The sequence below is a fragment of the Chiloscyllium punctatum genome, chromosome 10 (assembly GCF_047496795.1).
Source record: "Chiloscyllium punctatum isolate Juve2018m chromosome 10, sChiPun1.3, whole genome shotgun sequence".
NCBI lineage: Eukaryota > Metazoa > Chordata > Chondrichthyes > Orectolobiformes > Hemiscylliidae > Chiloscyllium > Chiloscyllium punctatum.
The window spans coordinates 120,667,723-120,689,836 of NC_092748.1; the positions used below are offsets into that span (position 1 = coordinate 120,667,723).

Sequence of the window (22,114 nt, forward strand, 5' to 3'; positions counted from 1 at the left end):
GCTGAAGTCCATATACACCACATCCACAGCTCGACCCTCATCAACTTTTCAAGTCACATCCTCAAAGAACTCGATAAGGTTTGTGAGGCATGACCTGCCCCTCACAAAGCCGTGTTGACTGCATTTAATCAAACCATGTTCTTCCAGATGGTCATAAATCCTATGGGAAGGTTTAGAGGGATATGGGCTGGGTGCTGGCAGGTTGGACTAGATTGGGTTGGAATATCTGGTCGGCATGGACAGGTTGTATATCTCTATGACTCTATGACTCTAAATTACACTGCAAAATCTCCACAACATCCTCATAGTTCACTCTCCCACACAGCTTTGTGTCATCCTCAAATCTGGAGATATAATATTTATTTCTCTAATCTAAATCATTAACATATATATGCGAATAGCTGGGGCCCAAGCACTGATCCCAGTGGGACCCCACTAATCACTGCCTTGGAAAAAGACTTGTTTACCACTACTCTTTATTTCTTGTCTTTTTTTGTTCATTTGGGACTTGGGTATCGCTGGCCCGGCCCAGTATTTATTATCCCGTCCCTAGTTGCCCCTTGAGAAGGTGGGGGTGAGCTGCCTTCTTGAACCGCTGCAGTCCATGTGCTGTGGGTAGACCCACAATGCCCTTAGGGATGGAAATCTAGGATCCTGACCCAGGGATGTTTGCTAAGTAGTTTCTCTCCATCTCACTGCACTACCCATAATCCCATTAATACTTAATGTGCAACCTTTTCTAAAGCCTTCTGAAAAATCCAGAACCACCTCCCAGATTCCACTGCATCCCCCAAAATGATGGCATCGCAGCAACACCCTCAGTACTCAACACCAACAACTACCAATCTCCAAACACCGTCCTGCACCATCTGCTTTATCCTCGACCACAACGTCTTCACCTTCAGCAATCGGTTCTTCATCCAGACACACGGAACAGCCATGGGGACTAAAGTTGGACCCCAATATGCCAATACTTTCATACACAGGGTCAAACAAGACTTCTTCTCTCTGCAGGATCTCCAACCAAAACTATTCACCAGGTACATTGACGACATTTCCTTCCTCTGGACCCATGGCGAGGAGTCACTGATAAAACTACACAGTGACATCAACAAGTTTCATCCCACCATCAAACTCACCATGGATTACTCTCGACTATCTGTCTCATTCTTGGACACATGCATCTCCATCAAGGATGGACACCCCAGCACCACACTCTACCGCAAACCCACAGACGACCTCACAATGCTACACTTCTCCAGCTTCCACCCAAAACATATTAAAACAGCCATCCCCTATGGACAAGCTCTCTACATACACCGGATCTGTTCAGGTGAGGAGGAACATGATGGGCACCTGGAAGTACTCAGGGATGCCCTCATAAGAACGGGGTACGATGCCCAACTCATCGACCACCAGTTCCGACGAGCCACAGCAAGGAACCATAATGACCTCCTCAGGAGACAGACACGTGCTGCAACTGACAGGGTACCCTTCGTTGTTCAGTACTTTCCAGGGGCTGAAAAATTACGCCATGTTCTTCGTGAACCGCAACACATTATCAATGAGGATGAGCACCTCACCAAGACCTTCCCCACACCTCCACTTCTCATCTTTAAACAACCGCCAAATCTCAAACAGATCATTGTTTGTAGCAAACTGCCCGGCTTTCAGGACAACTCCATACAACCCTGTCATGGCAGACGCTGCAAGACGTGTCAGATTGTGGACATGGATACCACCATTATGAGTGTGGGCACCTCCCACCGTGTACGTGGCAGGTACTCATGTGACTCAGCCAACGTTGTCTATCTCATAGCTGCAGGTAAGGATACCCTAAGGTGTGGTACATTGGTGAGACCGAGCAGAGGCTACGGCAACAGATGAATGGGCACCACACAACAATCAACAGACTCACAGTCAGGGAAGACTTCAGCGATCCAGGACATTAGGCCTTGGACCTTCAGGTGACCGTCCTCCGAGACAGACTTCAGGACTGGCAACAACGCAAAGTGGCCGAGGAGCAGAGGCTGATAGCCAAGTTCAATACCCACGGGGCTGAGCTCAACCAGGACCTTGGGTCCATGTCACACTACAGGTGACCTCACTGCACTATACATACACACACACACTCCTACAGACTCATACACTCACGCAGACCTTCTCTCATACGCTCACACATACACTTCCAGACTCGCACACACACACGCACCGTCTCACAGACTTATACCCCTTTACACTCACACTCACATGCATACACATGCACACACTCTCTCACAGACACTCATACCCCACCCCCTCACACACACACACGCACCGTCTCACAGACTTATACCCCTTTACACTCACACTCACATGCATACACATGCACACACTCTCTCACAGACACTCATACCCCACCCCCCCCCACACACACACGCATTTGTGGGGTGAATTTGTACTTGCAGAATTACTTTTATTTTGCTCAAAAGCTGCATGAATCCATGTAAGATTCCGTAAATCCCTTTTTTAGATTAGAATAAGTCTGACCATTGAGGCACAGACAGCCCCACACAGGGCACCTCACACCTTCAATGCAGTATCTGGGCTGACATGGCACCTGTTGTTAAAGAATGTAACTTTAAGAAAGTTTTGTGATTTACATATGAAAGAACTGAAACCAACATGGTCATTCTAAAAAATGAGAGACTTAACAAACAATCCAGGTTTTTTTTCAATATATAATTTCAGTTACATCACTCTGTAAACTTTTGCTAAAAATTCTGTGTTACAATCTCCACAACCACCTGATGAAGGAGCGTCGCTCCAAAAGCTAGTGCTTCCAAATAAACCTGTTGGACTATAACCTGGTGTTGTGTGATTTTTAACTTTATACACCCCAGTCCAACACCAGTGTCTCCAAATCCTGATTCCACTTGATCATGTTCTATGTTCTGTGTAACTCTACCAGTTTCATTCTCAAAGAACTCTAGTCGAATTGTCAACCTCCTTCCAACTATAGTGAACTGCAGTGGTTCAAAAAGGCAGCTCATCGGACCCGAGTTCGATTCCCGCCTTGGGTGACTGTGTGGAGTTTGCACATTCTCCCCGTGTCTGCCTGGGTTTCCTCCGAGTGCTCCGGTTTCCTCCCACAGTCCAAAGATGTGCAGGTCAGGTGAATTAGCCATGCTAAATTGCCCATAGTGTTAGGTGCATTAGTCAAGGGTAAATATAGGGTAGGGGAACAGGGCTGGGTGGGTTACCCTTCGGAGGGTCGTTGTGGACTTGTTGGGCCGAAGGGCCTGTTTCCACACTGTAGGGAATCTAATCCCCACCTTTTAAAGGGGCAACTAGGGACAGGCTTCCAATACTGGTCTTAGAATCCCTACAGTGCAGAAGCAGGCCATTCGGACCATTGAGACCACACCGACACTCTGAGGAACTAATCCACCCAGGCTGCACATCACTGGACTTTATGGGGCAACTTAGCAAGGCCAATCCACCCTAACTTTGAGATTTATCAAATCTGTCAGGTATTGAACAATTGATTTACTGTGTGACACTTTGGTTTGCTGCTTTGATCCAACAAGACACTGGCAATCACAGACTGTTCAATTAATAAATACAATTCTGTAAAACTTTAGCTGTGTTGCACTACAAGGTGATACTGCCTCCGAGTGGCCAGGGTTATTACTGCAGCCTTAGAAAATGTAAAAGGGTTAAAGGATTCGTTAAATAATACCCTTGTTTTAAAATTTAAAATCTTATTTTAAACTTTTCTGGCGCCAAAGACCGCCCTCCCCCCACCCTACTCAGTCTTTTTTGGATGAAAGTATAAACGAGAATATGAGCAAGGTCCCTTCAGATTCTGAAAAACCATTTCTGACAGCTTGGCTAGAGTTGGTCTAAGATGTAATTAGATTTATCAGCAACTTCCCGGTCAGGATCTACTGCCTTCGGGAGTGTGAAGCTGACAGGGAAAGCTGGAAACAGAGGTGGGAGTCACAATGGGTATCGAATCAATTTTAGGAAGTCAAGATAGAAAAGAACATGAGGGTTCTCAGCTACTAAAACAAGGAGGTGACCAACATTAACAGGAAGGAGGAAGTGACAAATGGGAGATGACTGGACACCTGGGACAGAGAGTTATAATGAAGGCAACAGTTGAAGATAAATGGACAGAGACAGAGAAATGAGAAAGCAGACTGCGGGGTGGGGGAAGTGAACATAAGAACAGACTGGGAGGAGCAGGCCATTCGGCCCCTCAATCCTGCTGGCTGTTCAACAAGAGAATGTCTGACCTGATTACTTCACATTCTTGCCCTTACCCGATCTCCCCCCCCCCCAAAAAAAACTGTTAGTCAGCAATCTCCCTCCATCTTCAAAATATTCAATAACCACACCCCGTCTCTGCACCCCCTCCACCTCCACCATTGTCTGGGGCTCTCTCTGCTGGTTAAGGTGCTGGGTTTGGGACTCTGTGCTGGTTAATGTGTTGGGTTTGGGACTCTGCTGGTTAATGTGCAGGTTTTGGGATTCTCTGTTGGTGCTGGGTTTGGGACTCTCTGCTGGTTAATGCGTTGGGTTTGGGATTCTCTCTGCTGGTTAATGTGTTGGGTTTGGGATTCTCTCTACTGGTTAATGTGTTGGGTTTGGGACTCTCTGCTAGTTAATGTGCAGGGTTTGGGATTCTCTCTGCTGGTTAATGTGCACGGTTTGGGATTCTCTCTGTTGGTTAATGTGCTGGGTTTGGGACTCTCTGCTGGTTAATGTGCAGGGTTTGGGACTCTCTCTGATGGTTAATGTGCAGGGTTTGGGACTCTCTCTGCAGGTTAATGTGCTGGGTTTGGGATTCTCTCTGCAGGTTAATGTGCACGGTTTGGGATTCTCTGTTAGTTAGTGTGCTGGGTTTGGGATTCTCTCTGCTGGTTAATGTGCAGGGTTTGGGACTCTCTCTGCTGGTTAATGTGCAGGGTTTGGGACTCTCTCTGCAGGTTAATGTGCACGGTTTGGGATTCTCTGTTGGTTAGTGTGCTGGGTTTGGGACTCTCTCTGCTGGTTAATGTGCTGGGATTGCCCCATTAGCTATTAGAGGGGATAACGGTAACTGAGCAAGTTGCCGCAGAACCTTAAACCTTCAGGAAATGTGGAGGTGACGAAGGGTGTAGGAATGCCTAAAAGAAGTATTTGAGGTTCAAAACTAATTATACAGGAAATAGTGTGTTGTCCGGTATATTTGCGGCTGGGGCACGGGGTGGTGGATGCTGCAGGTTCTTGAAGCTCGAGTTAAACCTCATCGGGAGGTCACTGGGTTCAGGTCCAAGCCCCAACCCCCCAGGAAGGAGATACCAGCCTTGGAGGGGATCAGAGCACACTCTCCAGAAACATCCCGTGGCTGAAAGGGTTAAATTGCACAGACAGGGCTTGTAATCCCCTGGAGAGGAAGATTAAAGAAAGATCTCATCAAGGTAGATCTCTGTGATCTTGCCCATCCCCCAGGCATGCCTTAAATTGCCTGAAGCCCCAGGTACAGACGATAACTCCCTTACTTTCTCCAACTGTCTGTTCTCTCCTCCTTTAAGGGGTTCCTTAGGGCCTACCTTCTCATCCAGTATCACATCTTACAGCTCACTCTCATATTTAAGGTGCTGAAGTATCCTGGATCATTTTGCGATGTTGAATTTATATTCGGTTTATAGAAGAGAAGCTGTTATTGTGAGCAAGATAAGCTACCACAATGAACTGAGTCACTGGATGGAAATTAACCGTTTCCTCAGGGGTTGGGGGTCCAGAAAGAAAGGGGCAGACACCTAATGTTATGAGCCAGGGTCAAGGGTGATGTCAGAAAACACTGTGATTCACAAAGAGATTTGGAAATCTGTCACTGTCTCCATCAAAAACTGTAAAAGACCTGTGGGTGAATTCATGAACTTCCCAGACAGAAACATAGAAACATAGAGAATAGGAGCAGGAGGAGACCATTCAGCCTTTGAGCCTGCCATTCATCACCATCATGGCCGATCATCCAGCTCAATGTATGGTTTCTCCTCATGCCCCTTGATGTCTTTAAAATCTAAAAATTCCCCTTGATCTTTCAAGAATATCTGTGGCAGAGAATTCTACAGGTTCACCACCCTGAGAGTGAAGAAAGATTTCCTCATCTCAAACTGATTGGCTTATCCTATATCCTGGGATTGTGTCCCCTGGTTCTGGACTCCCCTTCCAGAGAAAATATCCTCACTGCATCTAGTCTGTCCAGTCCTGTTAGAATGTTATACATTTCAATCCGACCCCTCTCTCACTCATTCTAAACTTGAGTGAATACAGACCCAGTCGAACGTCTCTTCATCCAGCAGTCATAATCAAAGACCCCTCCCACCCGAGTTATATACTCTTCCACTGTCTTCTGTTAGGCAGAAGATATAAAAGTTTCAAAACATATATAAACAGATTCAAGAACAGCTTCTCCCTCGCTGTTATCAGACTTTTGAACAGACCTCTCAAATGTTAATGTTGATCTCTCTCTGTCTCTGCACCTTCCCTGCAGCTGTAACACTGTATTCCACATTCTGTACTGCTACCCTGATGCACTTTGTATGGTACGATCTGCCTGCATAGCATGTGAAACAACACTTTTCACTGTATCTTAGTGCATGTGACAACAATCAATCAGTCAATCAATCCTGCCATCTCCATTGTCAGCTTTGACAAAGGGTCAGTTAGACTCAAAACATCAGCTCTTTTCTCCCTTTGCAGATGCTGCCAGACCTACTGAGATTTTCCAGCATTTTCTCTTTTGGTTTCAGATTCCAGCATCTGCAGTAATTTGCTTTTATCTGCCATTCCCCAGTTTCCGTTGAGTGAACCTCCAGTGCACTCTGTCTTAGGCAGTATATCCTTTCATAGACAGGGAGACTAAAACCATGCACAATGCTCCAGTTGTGGTCTCACCGAGGCCCTGTACAGCTGCATGAAGACATTCTTACTTCTGAACTCAAATCCTCTTTCAATGACGGCCAATATACCACTTGCCTTCCAAAGTGCTTGCAGCAGCTGTCTGTCTAGCTTCATTGACTGGTGTACAAGAACACCCAGATCCCTTTACACATCCACACTTGCCAATATTAAATAAACTCTTAGTTCTGTTTTCACACCAAAGTGTATAACTTCACACTACCTGCTGTGTGTTTGCCCACTCAAAATCACCTTGAAGTCAAGATGTGGTGCTGGAAAAGCACAGACGGTCAGGCAGCATCTGAGGAGCAGGAGAGTTGACGTTTTGGGCAAAAGCTCTTCATCATTCCTGATGAAGGGCTTTTGCCCGAGACGTCAATTCTCCTGCTTCTCAGATAACGCCTGACCAGCTGTGCTTTTCCAGCACCACACTCTTTGACTCTGATCTCCAGCATCTGCAGTCCTCACTTTCTCCTCAATCACCTAAAGTTTCTCTGCATCCTCAACCCACAATCCCACCCAGGTTTGTGTCATCAGCAAACATGGAAATGTTGCATATAGTTCGCTCATCCAGGTCACTGAAGTTATCGCATGAATAGCTGGGGCTTGATCCCCACGGTACCTGACCAGCCACTGCCACTTGGACAATGACCCATTTATTCCCACCCTCTGTTTTCTGCCTGTCAGCCAGATCTCACTCCATGCCAAAATGCTACCCCCTAATCCAAGGGTTTTAATTTTTCCCACCAAACTCTTATGAGGAACCTTATCAAAATCTTTCTGAAAATCTAAATACACCACATCCACTGGTCCTCCGTTTGTAATTTTGCAGTTAAATCATCAAAACAAAGCTCCTTTAGGATTGTTAATCATGATTTGCCTTCTATAAACCCATGCTGGCTTTATCCAATCCTGCTAATGCTTTCCAAATGTTCTGTGATCATGTCATTGATACCAGACTCCAGCCTGCTCCCCGGGACTGATGCTGGGCTCAGTGGTCTGCAATGTCTGACTTGTCCCTTTCTTTTCACTTTGTGTGCTCATTGGTCGATCAGATTTTATGGGATTTGTTGAGGAATGAATGTCAATTGATACAGGGAAACCATGACCTAACTGGATGATGGAACAGGATCAAAGGAGCTGAACTCTCTCATCCTGTTCCTCTGACTAGCAGTGAGATGCACTCCGTAACTAGTGAGGACAGCAGGTCACTGTGTTGAATCAGCAGAAACCCTTCAATATTTAAACTCAGAATTAATGGATCCAGCCTTCAATGGCTGGCCTCTCTTACCTGCTGTCTTCCTGAGGGTGTGTGTCTGTGTGTGTTTTATTTCAGAAATATACTTTATTCATAAAGTATATATCCAGTCACAAATGCACTTTGGTTCTGTATCTGTCTCACTCTGTGTCTGTTTGACCATTTATGTTTCTCCGTGTGTGTGCCTCTCTCTCTCCCTGTCTCTCTCTTTCTGTGGATCTCTTTCTATCTCCCCCCACCCCCCTCTCTTTGACCATTTGCGTGTATCTGTGTGTATCTCTCTCCTGTCCATCTCTCTCTCTATCTCAGTCTTTCTATACCTATTTCTCTGTCTTCCCCGCCCCCCCACTCTTTCTCCATTTCTGTCTCCCTGTCTCTCTCTGAACCTGTCACTCTCTCTGATTTTGCTTCTATTATTCCCCTTGTTCTCTGATGTACACTCTCTGGGAGAATGAGAAACCCGAGTGGGTTAAATCACCATCTTCGCTGATTACAGTAAATAATACGTTGGTTCAAATTTTCAAATGGGTGTCACCTTTCAGACGGGAGTTGGGTGAAGGTTGGGCTGGCTTACAGCTGGGAGCTGGATTTGCAAATAAGCCTCGGTCCGGAGGAGTGATTAATTCAAAGCAGGGATGTCTATTTAAAAAGGGCATTGGACAGTGAGTGAACAGATTGTGAAGCAGACAGAGACGGAGACACTGCTCTCTCTCTCTCTCTCTGATAGTTCAGGAGCTGCAGGTTTCACAACCTTTTCAGCAGACAACTTTGTGTTTGCAATTCTTTTTGCAAAAAGAAAGTACTTTTTTTAAAGGAAGGAGAAAATAAAAGGGGCAATTTGAAAACTTCTGTTTGGAAGCAAAGTTTTGGAGAAGTTTTTGGAAAGTTGGCGAAACTTTCGTGTTGTTTGCAGTGCGTTCAGGAGCCTTGGTGCCTGTGTGTGTGTGTGTGTGTCTGGGAGCTGCTGGATCTGACTATGTTATTGTGGACTATCTCGCTGTTCCTCCTGGCTGTGTGCAGCTGCTGCCAGGCACTGGGGCCGATGGTGAACTGTGAGCCGTGTGATGAGAAGGCAGAGTCCCTGTGCCAGGCACAGCCTGTGGGCTGTCAGTTAGTGAAAGAGCCGGGCTGTGGCTGTTGTATGACCTGTGCCCTGACCGAGGGCCAGAGCTGCGGGGTCTACACTGAGATCTGCGGCACGGACCTCAAGTGCCTGCCCAAACCGGAGGAGGAGAAACCGCTGCACGCCTTGTTACACGGCCGTGGGATCTGCCTGCCCGCCCGCAGTTACCGGCACAGCCAGGAGGAGGCAGCCGCCGCTGCTGCTGCACCCCAGCCCCGGCCAGGTCAGTGCTCCCCCTGCACCCCCTCACCCCTCACCCTGCACCCCCCCACCCCTCACCCTGCACCCCACACACCCCTCACCCTGCACCCCCTCACACCCCTCACCCTGCACCCCCTCACCCCTCACCCTGCACCCCACATATCCCTCACCCTGCACCCCCTCACCCTGCACCCCCTCACCCTGCACCCCCACACACTACTCACTCTGCACCCCCCCACCCCTCACCCTGCAGCCCCCAACCCTCACCCTGCACCCCAACACCCCTCACACTGCACCCCACACACCCCTCACCCTGCACACCCACACACCCCTCATCCTGAACCACACACACCCCTCACACCCCTCACCCTGCACACCCACACACCGATCACCCTGCATCCCACACACCCCTCAGCCTGCTCCCCACACACCCCTCACCCCCCACACCCCTCACCCTGCACCATACCCCTCAGCCTGCACCCCACACCCCTCACCCTGCACACCCACACACCGATCACCCTGCATCCCACACACCCCTCAGCCTGCTCCCCACACACCCCTCACCCCCCACACCCCTCACCCTGCACCATACCCCTCAGCCTGCACCCCCACACCCTCTCACCCTGCACCCCCACACCCCACACCCTGCACACCCCCTCACCCCTCACCCTGCACCCCCACACACCCCTCACCCTGCACCCCTCACCCCCCACCCTGCACCTCACACACCTCTCACCCTGCATCCCACACACCCCTCAGCCTGCACCCCACACCCCACACCCTGCACACCCCCTCACCCGTCACCCTGCACCCCCACACACCCCTCACCTTGCACTCCCACACCCCTCACCCTGCACCCCACACACCCCTCACTCTGCAACCCACACACCCCTCACTCTGCAACCCACACACCCCTCACCCCACATCCCACACACCCCTCGCCCTGCACCCCAACACACCCCTCACCCTGCACCCCAACACACCCCTCACCCCTCATCCCACGCACCCCTCACCCTGCACCCCACACACCCCACACCCTGCACCCCCCACACCCCTCACCCTGCACCCCCCACACCCCTCACCCTGCACTCCCACACGCCCCTCACCCTGCACCCCCACACCCCTCACCCTGCACCCCCACACCCCTCACCCTGCACCCCCACACCCCCCTCATCCTGCACCCCACACACCCTCTGCACTACCCTCTCCCCACAACCCTCACCCTGCACCCCCACACCTCTCATCCTGCACCCCACACACCCCTCACCCTGCACCCCCACACCCCCTGCACCACCCTGTCCCCACACCTCTCACCCTGCACCCCCGCACCCCTCGCCCTGCACCCCACACACCCCTTGCACCACCCTCTCTCCACACCCCTCACCTTGCACCCCCACACCCCTCACCCTGCACCCCCACACCCTTCACCCTGCACCCCCACACACCCACTGCACCACCCTCTTTCCACACCCCTCACCCTGCACCACACACACACCCTGCACCACCCTCTCCCCACACCCTTCACCCTGCACCCCCACACCCCTCACTCTGCACCCCCAAACCCCTCACCCAGCACCCCACACACCCCCTGCACCACCCTCTCCCCACACCCCTCACCCTGCTCCTCCACACCCCTCACCCTGCACCTCCACACCCCTCACCCTGCACCCTCACACCCCTCACACTGCACCCCACACATCCCGTGTACCACCCTCTCCCCACACCCCTCACCCTGCACCCCACACACCCCTTGAACCACCCTCTCCCCACACCCCTCTCCCTGCACCCCCACTCACCCCTCTGCACGCCCACTCCCCCTGCATCACCCTCTCCCCACACCCCTCTCCCTGCACCCCTCACTCACCCCCCTGCATCCCCGAATCCCTGCACCAACCTCACCCTGCACCCCACTCACACCCCCGCACCCCTGTCTCCACACCCTTTCTCACCCCCCTGCACCCCACACCTCCTGCACCACCCATTCCCCCACACCCCTCACCCTGCTCCTCCACACCCCTCACCCTGCACCCCACATACCCCCTGCACCACCCTCACCCTGCACCCCTCTCTCTGCACCTCCCACTCACCCACCTGCATCCCCACACTCCACTGCACCCCCTCCCCCACACCCCTCACCCTGCACCCCCTACACCCCCCTTGTCCCACACCCCTCTCCCTGCAACCCCCACACACACCCCTGCTCCCCCTCACTCTGCACTCCCTGCATCCCCCTACCCCCACACCCCTCTCCCTGCACCCCCACACACGACCTCTCCACCCACACACCCCTGCACCCCCCTCCACTACACCCCCCACCCCTCTCCTCGTGCACCCCCTCTCCCTGCACTCCCCTCCCACAGGTCACCCCCCTGCACCCCTCCTCACCACCCCCCACCGGTCACCCCCCTGCACCCCCTCCCTTTCTCCTTCCCCACCCCTTCTACAGGTGATCTACCTGCCCCTACCTGCTGCCCAGGTAACCTTCCTTGACCAGAGATGATTGACTTGCCCCACACATCTCCCCCTCCTCCCAGAATCAACATTCCTCTGGAGATCTACCTGTTCCCCAGGTAATATACCTGCCCAGGCCAATCTACCCATCCTCAGGTACTCTGTCTTATGCCAGAATTCTGCTTGTTCCAGGTAAACTATCTGCCACGGGTAATCTGCCTGCTCCCAATAATCACCCTAACCCAGCCAGCACCCCCTCAGAGTCCCCTCCCTCTGGCTGAGCAAATGTCTCCTCATCTCAGTTCCATAGGGTCTTGACTCTGAGGCTGTGCTCTTGGGTCCCAGTCTCTCCTCCTGGTAGAAACATCTTCTCCATGTCCACTCTATCCAAGTATTTACATATTCCTATAAATTTCGATCTGATCTCCCTCATCCTTCTAACCTCCATCCAGTACGGACTCAGAGTCCTCAATCGCTCCTCATACTACAAGCCCTTCATCCCTGGAGTCATTCTTGTGAATGTCCTCTGCACCCCCTCCGACACCAGCACCTCCTTCCTTAGATACAGGGTCCACAACTGGTCACAATATTCCACAGAGTGATAAAGAGACACAGTTGAGGGGTGGATTATAGGACACACCATGAGAAGAGACAGATCAAAAACAAGACAGAAACAGATCAAAACAGGGTGAGAGATGGAAAGTGGGAGAGAGAGGGGTCAATAGCAGCAAAGAGAGTGACAGGGCAGAACAGAGACAGCGACAGAGTGTGTGTGAGACAGAAAGAAAATGAGAGAGGGTGTATGATATAGTGAAGGAGAGAGAGAGAGACAGAGAGAGACAGAGAGAGACAGTGGGAAAGAAAAATTCAAACGGTGACAGGAGTAAACATAAAGAGAAAAGATAGAGACTCACGATAATTTGGAAACAAAGGAAGGGGCCATTCCAGAGAGAGAAGGAGAGAAAGTGAAAGCACAAAACTAGAATGGGTGACAGATCTGGGTGGGGAGAGAGAAAGAGACAGACAGACAACAGGGATAAATAACCAGCATGCAGCAGATTTATTACTAACTGTGACAGACTGGGTCACCCAATGATGTAGTTTACAGAAATATGAGAGAGAGAGAGAGAGAGAGAGAGAGTGACCCAGGACAGATATTTGGATGTGGAGGTCGCTGGCTGGACAGCATTTATTCCCCGTCCCTAGTTGCCCCTTGAGAAGGTGGGGGTGAGCTGCCTTCTTGACCCGCTGCAGTCCATGTGCTGTGGGTAGACCCACAATGCCCTTAGGGAGGGAATTCCAGGATTCTGACCCAGAGACACTGAAGGAACGGTGAGATATTTCCAAGTCAGGATGGTGAGGGGCTCGGAGGGGAACTTGCAGGGGGTGGTGTTCCCATGGATCTGCTGCCCTTGTCCTTCTAGATGGAAGTGGGTGTGGGTTTGGAAGGTGCTGTCTGAGGATCTTTGGTGAGTTTCTGCAGTGCATCTTGTAGATGGTACACACTGCTGTTACTGAGTGTGGGTGGGGGAGGGAGGGGGTGTTTGTGGATGTGGTGCCAATCAAGCGGCTGCTTTGTCCTGGATGGTGTTGAGCTCCTTGAGTGTTGTTGGAGCTGCCCCCATCCAGGGCAAGTGGGGAGTATTCCATCACACTCCGGACTTGGGCCTTGGAGATGGTGGACAGGCTTTGGGGAGTCAGGAGGGGAGTTACTCACTGCAGGATTCCCAGCCTCTGACCTGCTCCTGTAGCTGCTCGCAGGTAGAGAAAAGGAGAGTGACTGTCATGTGTGAGAGAGAGAGATAGAGAGAGAGAGATAAACCGAGAGTGACCCAGAATAGATGGGCAGAGAGAAAAACAGAGAGAGAGAGAGAGCTTGACTAATATTCAAGCTGCAGTATCCCTGTCACAGGAGGATGGAGTGGTGTGGGCTTGCAGGGGGTAAGGCTGTTTGTGGAGGAGATGGGTAAGGGAAAGTGGGATCTCTCTCTGTCTCTGTAGCTGTGAAACTGGGTTTTATTTTGACAAACAAGCCCTGGGCTGACAGGCAACAGGGAGGAAGGGAGACAGAGCTCGGGGAAGGAGAGTGGAGAGTGAGTTCGAGGCAGTGTGCTGCTGCAGAATCTCCCAGCCTCCGAACACGTGCTCACTAAATGTCAGAATTCAGAGCTAAACTTGCACTGTGCGATTGTAGCTGACAGGAGATCAGTCGGAAGTGTGCTCTTGTTCCATGCACTAGTGATGCTGCCTGTGCCTCTCGCTCACCCCCTGACAGCTGCTCCCATCGTACAGATGTGCAGAAAGCCAGCCAGAAGTAGCTGTCTTCCATCCAGCTGCTGCCTTTTGCACTGCAGCTGTCAGAGGGAGACACAGCAGCTGAAATTTGCAAGGCCCCCAATGCAGGATTCCCAGGAATGCTTGTAAACTCTGGATCAGCTGTTTGGCAAGAAACAGAGACTTGATTGCAAGGACAGAGGCTCAGGACAGTCTTTGACAAACAGAATCCGGGGAGAGAGAGTCAGGAGGGGCACGAAGCGTAAACTGACAAACGGGGATAAGAGACAAAGTCTGGGAAAATCCCTTGGCCAAGGAGTGATCACACTAACCCCATGGTACAAGCAGACTGGACGGGAACTCACGGACTCATAGACATTTACAATGTAGATGATGGCCATTCAGCCCATCTCATCCCTGCTGTGCATTAACGATCTGACTACTCATAGAACAAAGAACATTCCAGCGTAGTACAGGCCCTTTGGCCCTCGATGTTGTGTTGACCTGTGGAACCAATCTGAGGCCCATCTATCCTACACTATTCCATTCTCATCCATATGTCTATCCCATGGCCGTTTAAATGCCCCTAAAGTTGGTGAATCTACTCCTGTTGCAGGCAGGGTGTTCTACGCCCCTACTACTCTCTGAGTAAAGAAACTACCTCTGACATTTGTCCTATATCTATCACCCCTCAATTTAAAGCTATGTCCCCTCATGCTCTCCATCACCATCCGAGGAAAAAGGCTCTCCCTGTCCACCCTATCTAACCCTCTGATTATCTTATATGTCTCTATTAAGTCACCTCTCAACCTTCTTCTCTCCAACAAAAACATCCTCAAGGAATTGAATACAAGAGTAAAGTGCACTGTCGGAGGGTCAGTACTGAGGGAGTGCCGCACTGTCGGAGGGTCAGTACTGAGGGAGTGCCGCACTGTCGGAGGGTCAGTGCTGAGGGAGTGCCGCACTGTCGGAGGGTCAGTGCTGAGGGAGTGCCGCACTGTCGGAGGGTCAGTACTGAGGGAGTGCCGCACTGTCGGAGGGTCAGTACTGAGGGAGTGCCGCACTGTCGGAGGGTCAGTACTGAGGGAGTGCCGCACTGTCGGAGGGTCAGTGCTGAGGGAGTGCCACACTGTCAGGGGGTTAGTACTGAGGGAGTGCCACACTGTCGGAGGGTCAGTGCTGAGGGACTGCCACACTGTCAGAGGGTCAGTGCTGAGGGAGTGGGCACTGTCAGAGGGTCAGTGCTGAGGGAGTGCCACACTGTCAGAGGGTCAGTACTGAGGGAGTGCCCCACTGTCAGAGGGTCAGTACTGAGGGAGTGCCGCACTGTCAGAGGGTCAATACTGAGGGAGTGCCCCACTGTCGGAGGGTCAGTGCTGAGGGAGTGCCACACTGTCAGAGGGTCAGTGCTGAGGGAGGGCCGCACTGTCAGGGGGTTAGTACTGAGGGAGTGCCACACTGTCAGAGGGTCAGTGCTGAGGGAGTGGGCACTGTCAGAGGGTCAGTGCTGAGGGAGTGCCACACTGTCAGGGGGTTAGTACTGAGGGAGTGCCACACTGTCAGGGGGTCAGTGCTGAGGGAGTGCCGCACTGTCGGAGGGTCAGTGCTGAGGGAGTGCCGCACTGTCGGAGGGTCAGTGCTGAGGGAGTGCCGCACTGTCGGAGGGTCAGTGCTGAGGGAGTGCCGCACTGTCGGAGGGTCAGTGCTGAGGGAGTGTCGTACTGTCGAAGGGTCAGTGCTGAGGGAGGGCCCAGTGTCAGAGGGTCAGGACTGAGGGAGTGCTGCACTGTCATAGGGTCATACTGAGGGAGTGTTGCACTGTTGGAGTGTTAGTACTGAGGGAGTGCTGCACTGTCAGAAGGTCAGTACTGAGGGAGTGCTGCACTGTCGGGATGTCTCATTCCTCTCTGGCCACAGGAGGGGTGCCAGAGGACAGCCAATGTGGGATTGTTATTCAGGAAGGGGGGAAGGGATAAACCAGTAAACTACAGGCCAGTCAGTCTGGCCTCAGTCGTGTGGAAACTATTGGAAGCTATTCTGAGGGACAGGATTAATCTGTATTTGGAGAGGCAGGGATTAGTTTAGAGCAGTCAGCAACATTTTCTTCAGGGAAGGTCCTGTCTGACCAATGTGATTGAATTTTTCGAAGATGTGACCAGCTGTGTAGATGAGGACAATGCTTTTGATGTAGGTTACTCAGTCTTCAGCAAGGCTTTTGATCAAGTCTCCTGTGGGAGACTGATAGTGAAGCTAAGATGAGATACAAGGAAATTTGGCAAATTGGATCCAGTATTGGCTGAGTGGCAGGAAACAGAGGATGACGGTTGAGGGGTGTTTTTCCATCTGGAAACTTGTGTCCAGAAGGATCCCACAGAGATCAGTGTTTGGGCCCTTTTGTTTGTATAAATGATTTAGTATTGAATGTAGGAGGTTGATGAGTAAGTTCACAGATGATGCAAAAATTGTTCGGCTGGTAGATAGTAATGAAGATAGCCTTAGACTGTTGGAGGATAGAGATGGGCTGGTCAGTACTTCATCACTGACCTCCCCTCCACCCTAAGGTCAGATTTGGGGATGGTCACCGATGATTACACAATGTCCAGCACCATTCCCCACTCCTCAGATACTGAAGCAGTCTGTGCTCAAATGCAACAAGATCTGGACAAAATCCAGGCTTGGGCTGACAAGGGGCAAGTAACATTCACACCACACAAATATTGGGCAGCAACAATGGCTTAGTGGTATTACCATTGGACTGTTATCCAGAAACCCAGGTAATGTTCTGATAACCTGGGTTCGAATCCTGCTGTGGGAAAATGGAAATTGTTGGAAAAACCCATCTGATTCACTGATGCCCTTCAGCGAAGGACACTGCCATCCTTACCTGGTCTGGCCCATATGTGACTCCAGACCCACTGCAATGTGGTTAACTCTTAACTGCCCTGTAGGCAATTAGGGATAGGCAATAAATGCTGGCCTAGCCAGCGACACCCACGTCCTGTGAATGTACTAAAAAACATAAATCACTGCCCCATGATATACAATGCTGTCACCCACATCAATATCCTTTGGTTACCATTAACCAAAGTTCAACTGGACTCCCCACATAAACACAGTGGCTACAAGAGCAGGTCAGAGACTGGGAATACTGCGGAGAGTAACTCCCCTCCTGACTCCCCAAAGCCTGTCCACCATCTCCAATGCCCAAGTCCGGAGTGTGATGGAATATTCCCCCCTTGCCCTGGATGGGGGCAGCTCCAACAACACTCAAGAAGCTCAACACCATCCAGGACAAAGCAGCCACTTGATTGGCACCACATCCACAAACACCCACTCCCCCCCCCCACCCACACTCAGTAACAGCAGTGTGTACCATCTACAAGATGCACTACAGAAACTCACCAAAGATCCTCAGGCAGCACCTTCCAAACCCACACCCACTTCCATCTGGAAGGACAAGGGCAGCAGATATATAGGAACACCACCCCCTGCAAGTTCCCCTCCAAGCCCCTCACCATCCTGACTTGGAAATATATCACCGTTCCTTCAGTGTCACTGGGTCAGAATCCTGGAATTCCCTCCCTAAGGGCATTGTGGGTCTACCCACAGCATGTGGACTGCAGCGGTTCAAGAAGGCAGCTCACCCCCACCTTCTCAAGGGGCAACTAGGGATGGGGTAATAAAGACTGGCCCAGCCAGTGACGCCCATGTCCTATGAATGAATACAAATAAATGGAATTTAATCTGGATTAGTTTGAGATGATATCCCTGGACAACACAAATAGGCAAGGGAATACATGATGAATGATGGAGCCCTGAAAAGTCCCTAGGATCAGAGGGACCTTGGTGTACATGTCCGCTGATCCCAGGGCAGGTCGATGAAGTGGTGGAGAAGGCACAGGGACTACTTGCCTTTATTACCTGAATCCAGTATAAGAGCAGAAGGTGATGCTGGATCTGGATACAATGTTGGTCAGGGCACAGCCCGAGTATTGTGTGGGGTTCAGGAACCCACATTGTAGGAGGGATGTGGTCGCACAGGAGAGGGGGCAGAGGGAGATTTACCAGGATATTGCCTGGGCTGGAGAGCTTCAGGTGTAGAGAGAGATTGGACAGACTGGAGTTGTTTTCCTGAGAACAGCGGAGACTGAGGGGGTCATGATGAAGATGGATAAAATGGTGTGGGGTGTAGGAAGGGCAGGCAGGAAGGAATCTTCCCCCTTGGTGGAAGGAACAATACCCAGGGGCATAGATTGAAGGGAAGGGGCAAGAGGGTTAGGGGAATGTGAAGGGAAACTTTTTCACCCAGAGTAGCGTGAGAATCTGCAACTGACCGCCTGTGAGGGTGGGAGAGGCAGGCACCCTCACCACACTGACGGAGGATTTCGATGTACCCTTGAAATGCCAAGATATACAAGGCTGGGGGACAAGAGCTGGGAAATGAGGTTAAAGATAGTGAGGTGGTTTTGTTTTGACTGGCAAAGGCTTGATTGGCTGAAGGGTCTTTTCTTGTGATGTAGATCCCTGTGACTCTATATGTTCTCCGTTCTGCTCTGACCAGTGTTTATCATTTGGTCCACATGTGTTTATCATCACTGACCTGTGTTTACCATCACTGACATGTGTTTCCACATGTGTTTATCATCACTGACCTGTGTTTATCATCACTGACATGTGTTTCCACATGTGTTTATCATCACTGACCTGTGTTTATCATCACTGACATGTGTTTACACATGTGTTTATCATCACTGACCTGTGTTTATCATCACTGACATGTGTTTCCACATGTGTTTATCATCACTGACCTGTGTTTATCATCACTGACATGTGTTTACACATGTGTTTATCATCACTGACCTGTGTTTATCATCACTGACATGTGTTTACACATGTGTTTATCATCACTGACCTGTGTTAATCATCACTGACATGTGTTTACACATGTGTTTATCATCACTGACATGTGTTTATCATCACTGACATGTGTTTACACATGTGTTTATCATCACTGACCTGTGTTTATCATCACTGACATGTGTTTATCATCACTGACATGTGTTTATCATCACTGACATGTGTTTACACATGTGTTTATCATCACTGACCTGTGTTTATCATCACTGACATGTATTTATCATCACTGACCTGTGTTTATCATCACTGACCTGTGTTTATCATCACTGACTGTTTCCACATGTGTTTATCATCACTGACCTGTGTTTATCATCACTGACATGTATTTATCATCACTGACCTGTGTTTATCATCACTGACATGTATTTATCATCACTGACCTGTGTTTATCATCACTGACCTGTGTTTATCATCACTGACATGTGTTTATCATCACTGACTGTTTCCACATGTGTTTATCATCACTGACCTGTGTTTATCATCACTGACTGTTTCCACATGTGTTTATCATCACTGACATGTGTTTATCATCACTGACATGTGTTTATCATCACTGACTGTTTCCACATGTGTTTATCATCACTGACATGTGTTTATCATCACTGACTGTTTCCACATGTGTTTATCATCACTGACATGTGTTTATCATCACTGACATGTGTTTATCATCACTGACATGTGTTTATCATCACTGACTGTTTCCACTCGTGTTTATCATCACTGACGTGTGTTTATCATCACTGACTGTTTCCACATGTGTTTATCATCACTGACATGTGTTTATCATCACTGACATGTGTTTATCATCACTGACGTGTGTTTATCATCACTGACTGTTTCCACATGTGTTTATCATCACTGACCTGTGTTTATCATCACTGACATGTGTTTATCATCACTGACTGTTTCCACATGTGTTTATCATCACTGACCTGTGTTTATCATCACTGACTGTTTCCACATGTGTTTATCATCACTGACATGTGTTTATCATCACTGACATGTGTTTATCATCACTGACTGTTTCCACATGTGTTTATCATCACTGACATGTGTTTATCATCACTGACTGTTTCCACATGTGTTTATCATCACTGACATGTGTTTATCATCACTGACTGTTTCCACATGTGTTTATCATCACTGACCTGTGTTTATCATCACTGACTGTTTCCACATGTGTTTATCATCACTGACATGTGTTTATCATCACTGACATGTGTTTATCATCACTGACTGTTTCCACATGTGTTTATCATCACTGACATGTGTTTATCATCACTGACTGTTTCCACATGTGTTTATCATCACTGACCTGTGTTTATCATCACTGACATGTGTTTATCATCACTGACTGTTTCCACATGTGTTTATCATCACTGACATGTGTTTATCATCACTGACATGTGTTTATCATCACTGACTGTTTCCACATGTGTTTATCATCACTGACCTGTGTTTATCATCACTGACATGTGTTTATCATCACTGACTGTTTCCACATGTGTTTATCATCACTGACCTGTGTTTATCATCACTGACATGTGTTTATCATCACTGACATGTGTTTATCATCACTGACATGTGTTTATCATCACTGACATGTGTTTATCATCACTGACTGTTTCCACATGTGTTTATCATCACTGACATGTGTTTATCATCACTGACTGTTTCCACATGTGTTTATCATCACTGACATGTGTTTATCATCACTGACATGTGTTTATCATCACTGACATGTGTTTATCATCACTGACTGTTTCCACTCGTGTTTATCATCACTGACGTGTGTTTATCATCACTGACTGTTTCCACATGTGTTTATCATCACTGACATGTGTTTATCATCACTGACATGTGTTTATCATCACTGACGTGTGTTTATCATCACTGACTGTTTCCACATGTGTTTATCATCACTGACCTGTGTTTATCATCACTGACATGTATTTATCATCACTGACCTGTGTTTATCATCACTGACATGTATTTATCATCACTGACCTGTGTTTATCATCACTGACCTGTGTTTATCATCACTGACTGTTTCCACATGTGTTTATCATCACTGACATGTGTTTATCATCACTGACTGTTTCCACATGTGTTTATCATCACTGACATGTGTTTATCATCACTGACATGTGTTTATCATCACTGACATGTGTTTATCATCACTGATCTGTGTTTATCATCACTGACCTGTGTTTATCATCACTGACATGTGTTTATCATCACTGACCTGTGTTTATCATCACTGACTGTTTCCACATGTGTTTATCATCACTGACCTGTGTTTATCATCACTGACATGTATTTATCATCACTGACCTGTGTTTATCATCACTGACATGTATTTATCATCACTGACCTGTGTTTATCATCACTGACCTGTGTTTATCATCACTGACCTGTGTTTATCATCACTGACTGTTTCCACATGTGTTTATCATCACTGACATGTGTTTATCATCACTGACTGTTTCCACATGTGTTTATCATCACTGACATGTGTTTATCATCACTGACATGTGTTTATCATCACTGACCTGTGTTTATCATCACTGACTGTTTCCACTCGTGTTTATCATCACTGACGTGTGTTTATCATCACTGACTGTTTCCACATGTGTTTATCATCACTGACCTGTGTTTATCATCACTGACCTGTGTTTATCATCACTGACATGTGTTTATCATCACTGACATGTGTTTATCATCACTGACATGTGTTTATCATCACTGACGTGTGTTTATCATCACTGACTGTTTCCACATGTGTTTATCATCACTGACATGTGTTTATCATCACTGACCTGTGTTTATCATCACTGACTGTTTCCACATGTGTTTATCATCACTGACCTGTGTTTATCATCACTGACCTGTGTTTATCATCACTGACTGTTTCCACATGTGTTTATCATCACTGACATGTGTTTATCATCACTGAC

The 22,114-nt window shown here is 49.0% G+C and overlaps 1 protein-coding gene across 1 annotated transcript in view; it reads left to right on the forward strand.

Moving 5' to 3' along the window:
- The first annotated feature begins 8,806 nt into the window (after positions 1-8,806).
- Positions 8,807-22,114, forward strand: part of LOC140482504 (insulin-like growth factor-binding protein 5) — a 102,837-nt gene continuing 89,529 nt past the window's right edge. The window contains exon 1 of the mRNA XM_072580050.1: positions 8,807-9,537. Coding sequence (XP_072436151.1) covers positions 9,168-9,537 — 370 coding nt within the window. The 5' untranslated portion in view covers positions 8,807-9,167. The remainder of the gene's footprint in view (positions 9,538-22,114) is intronic.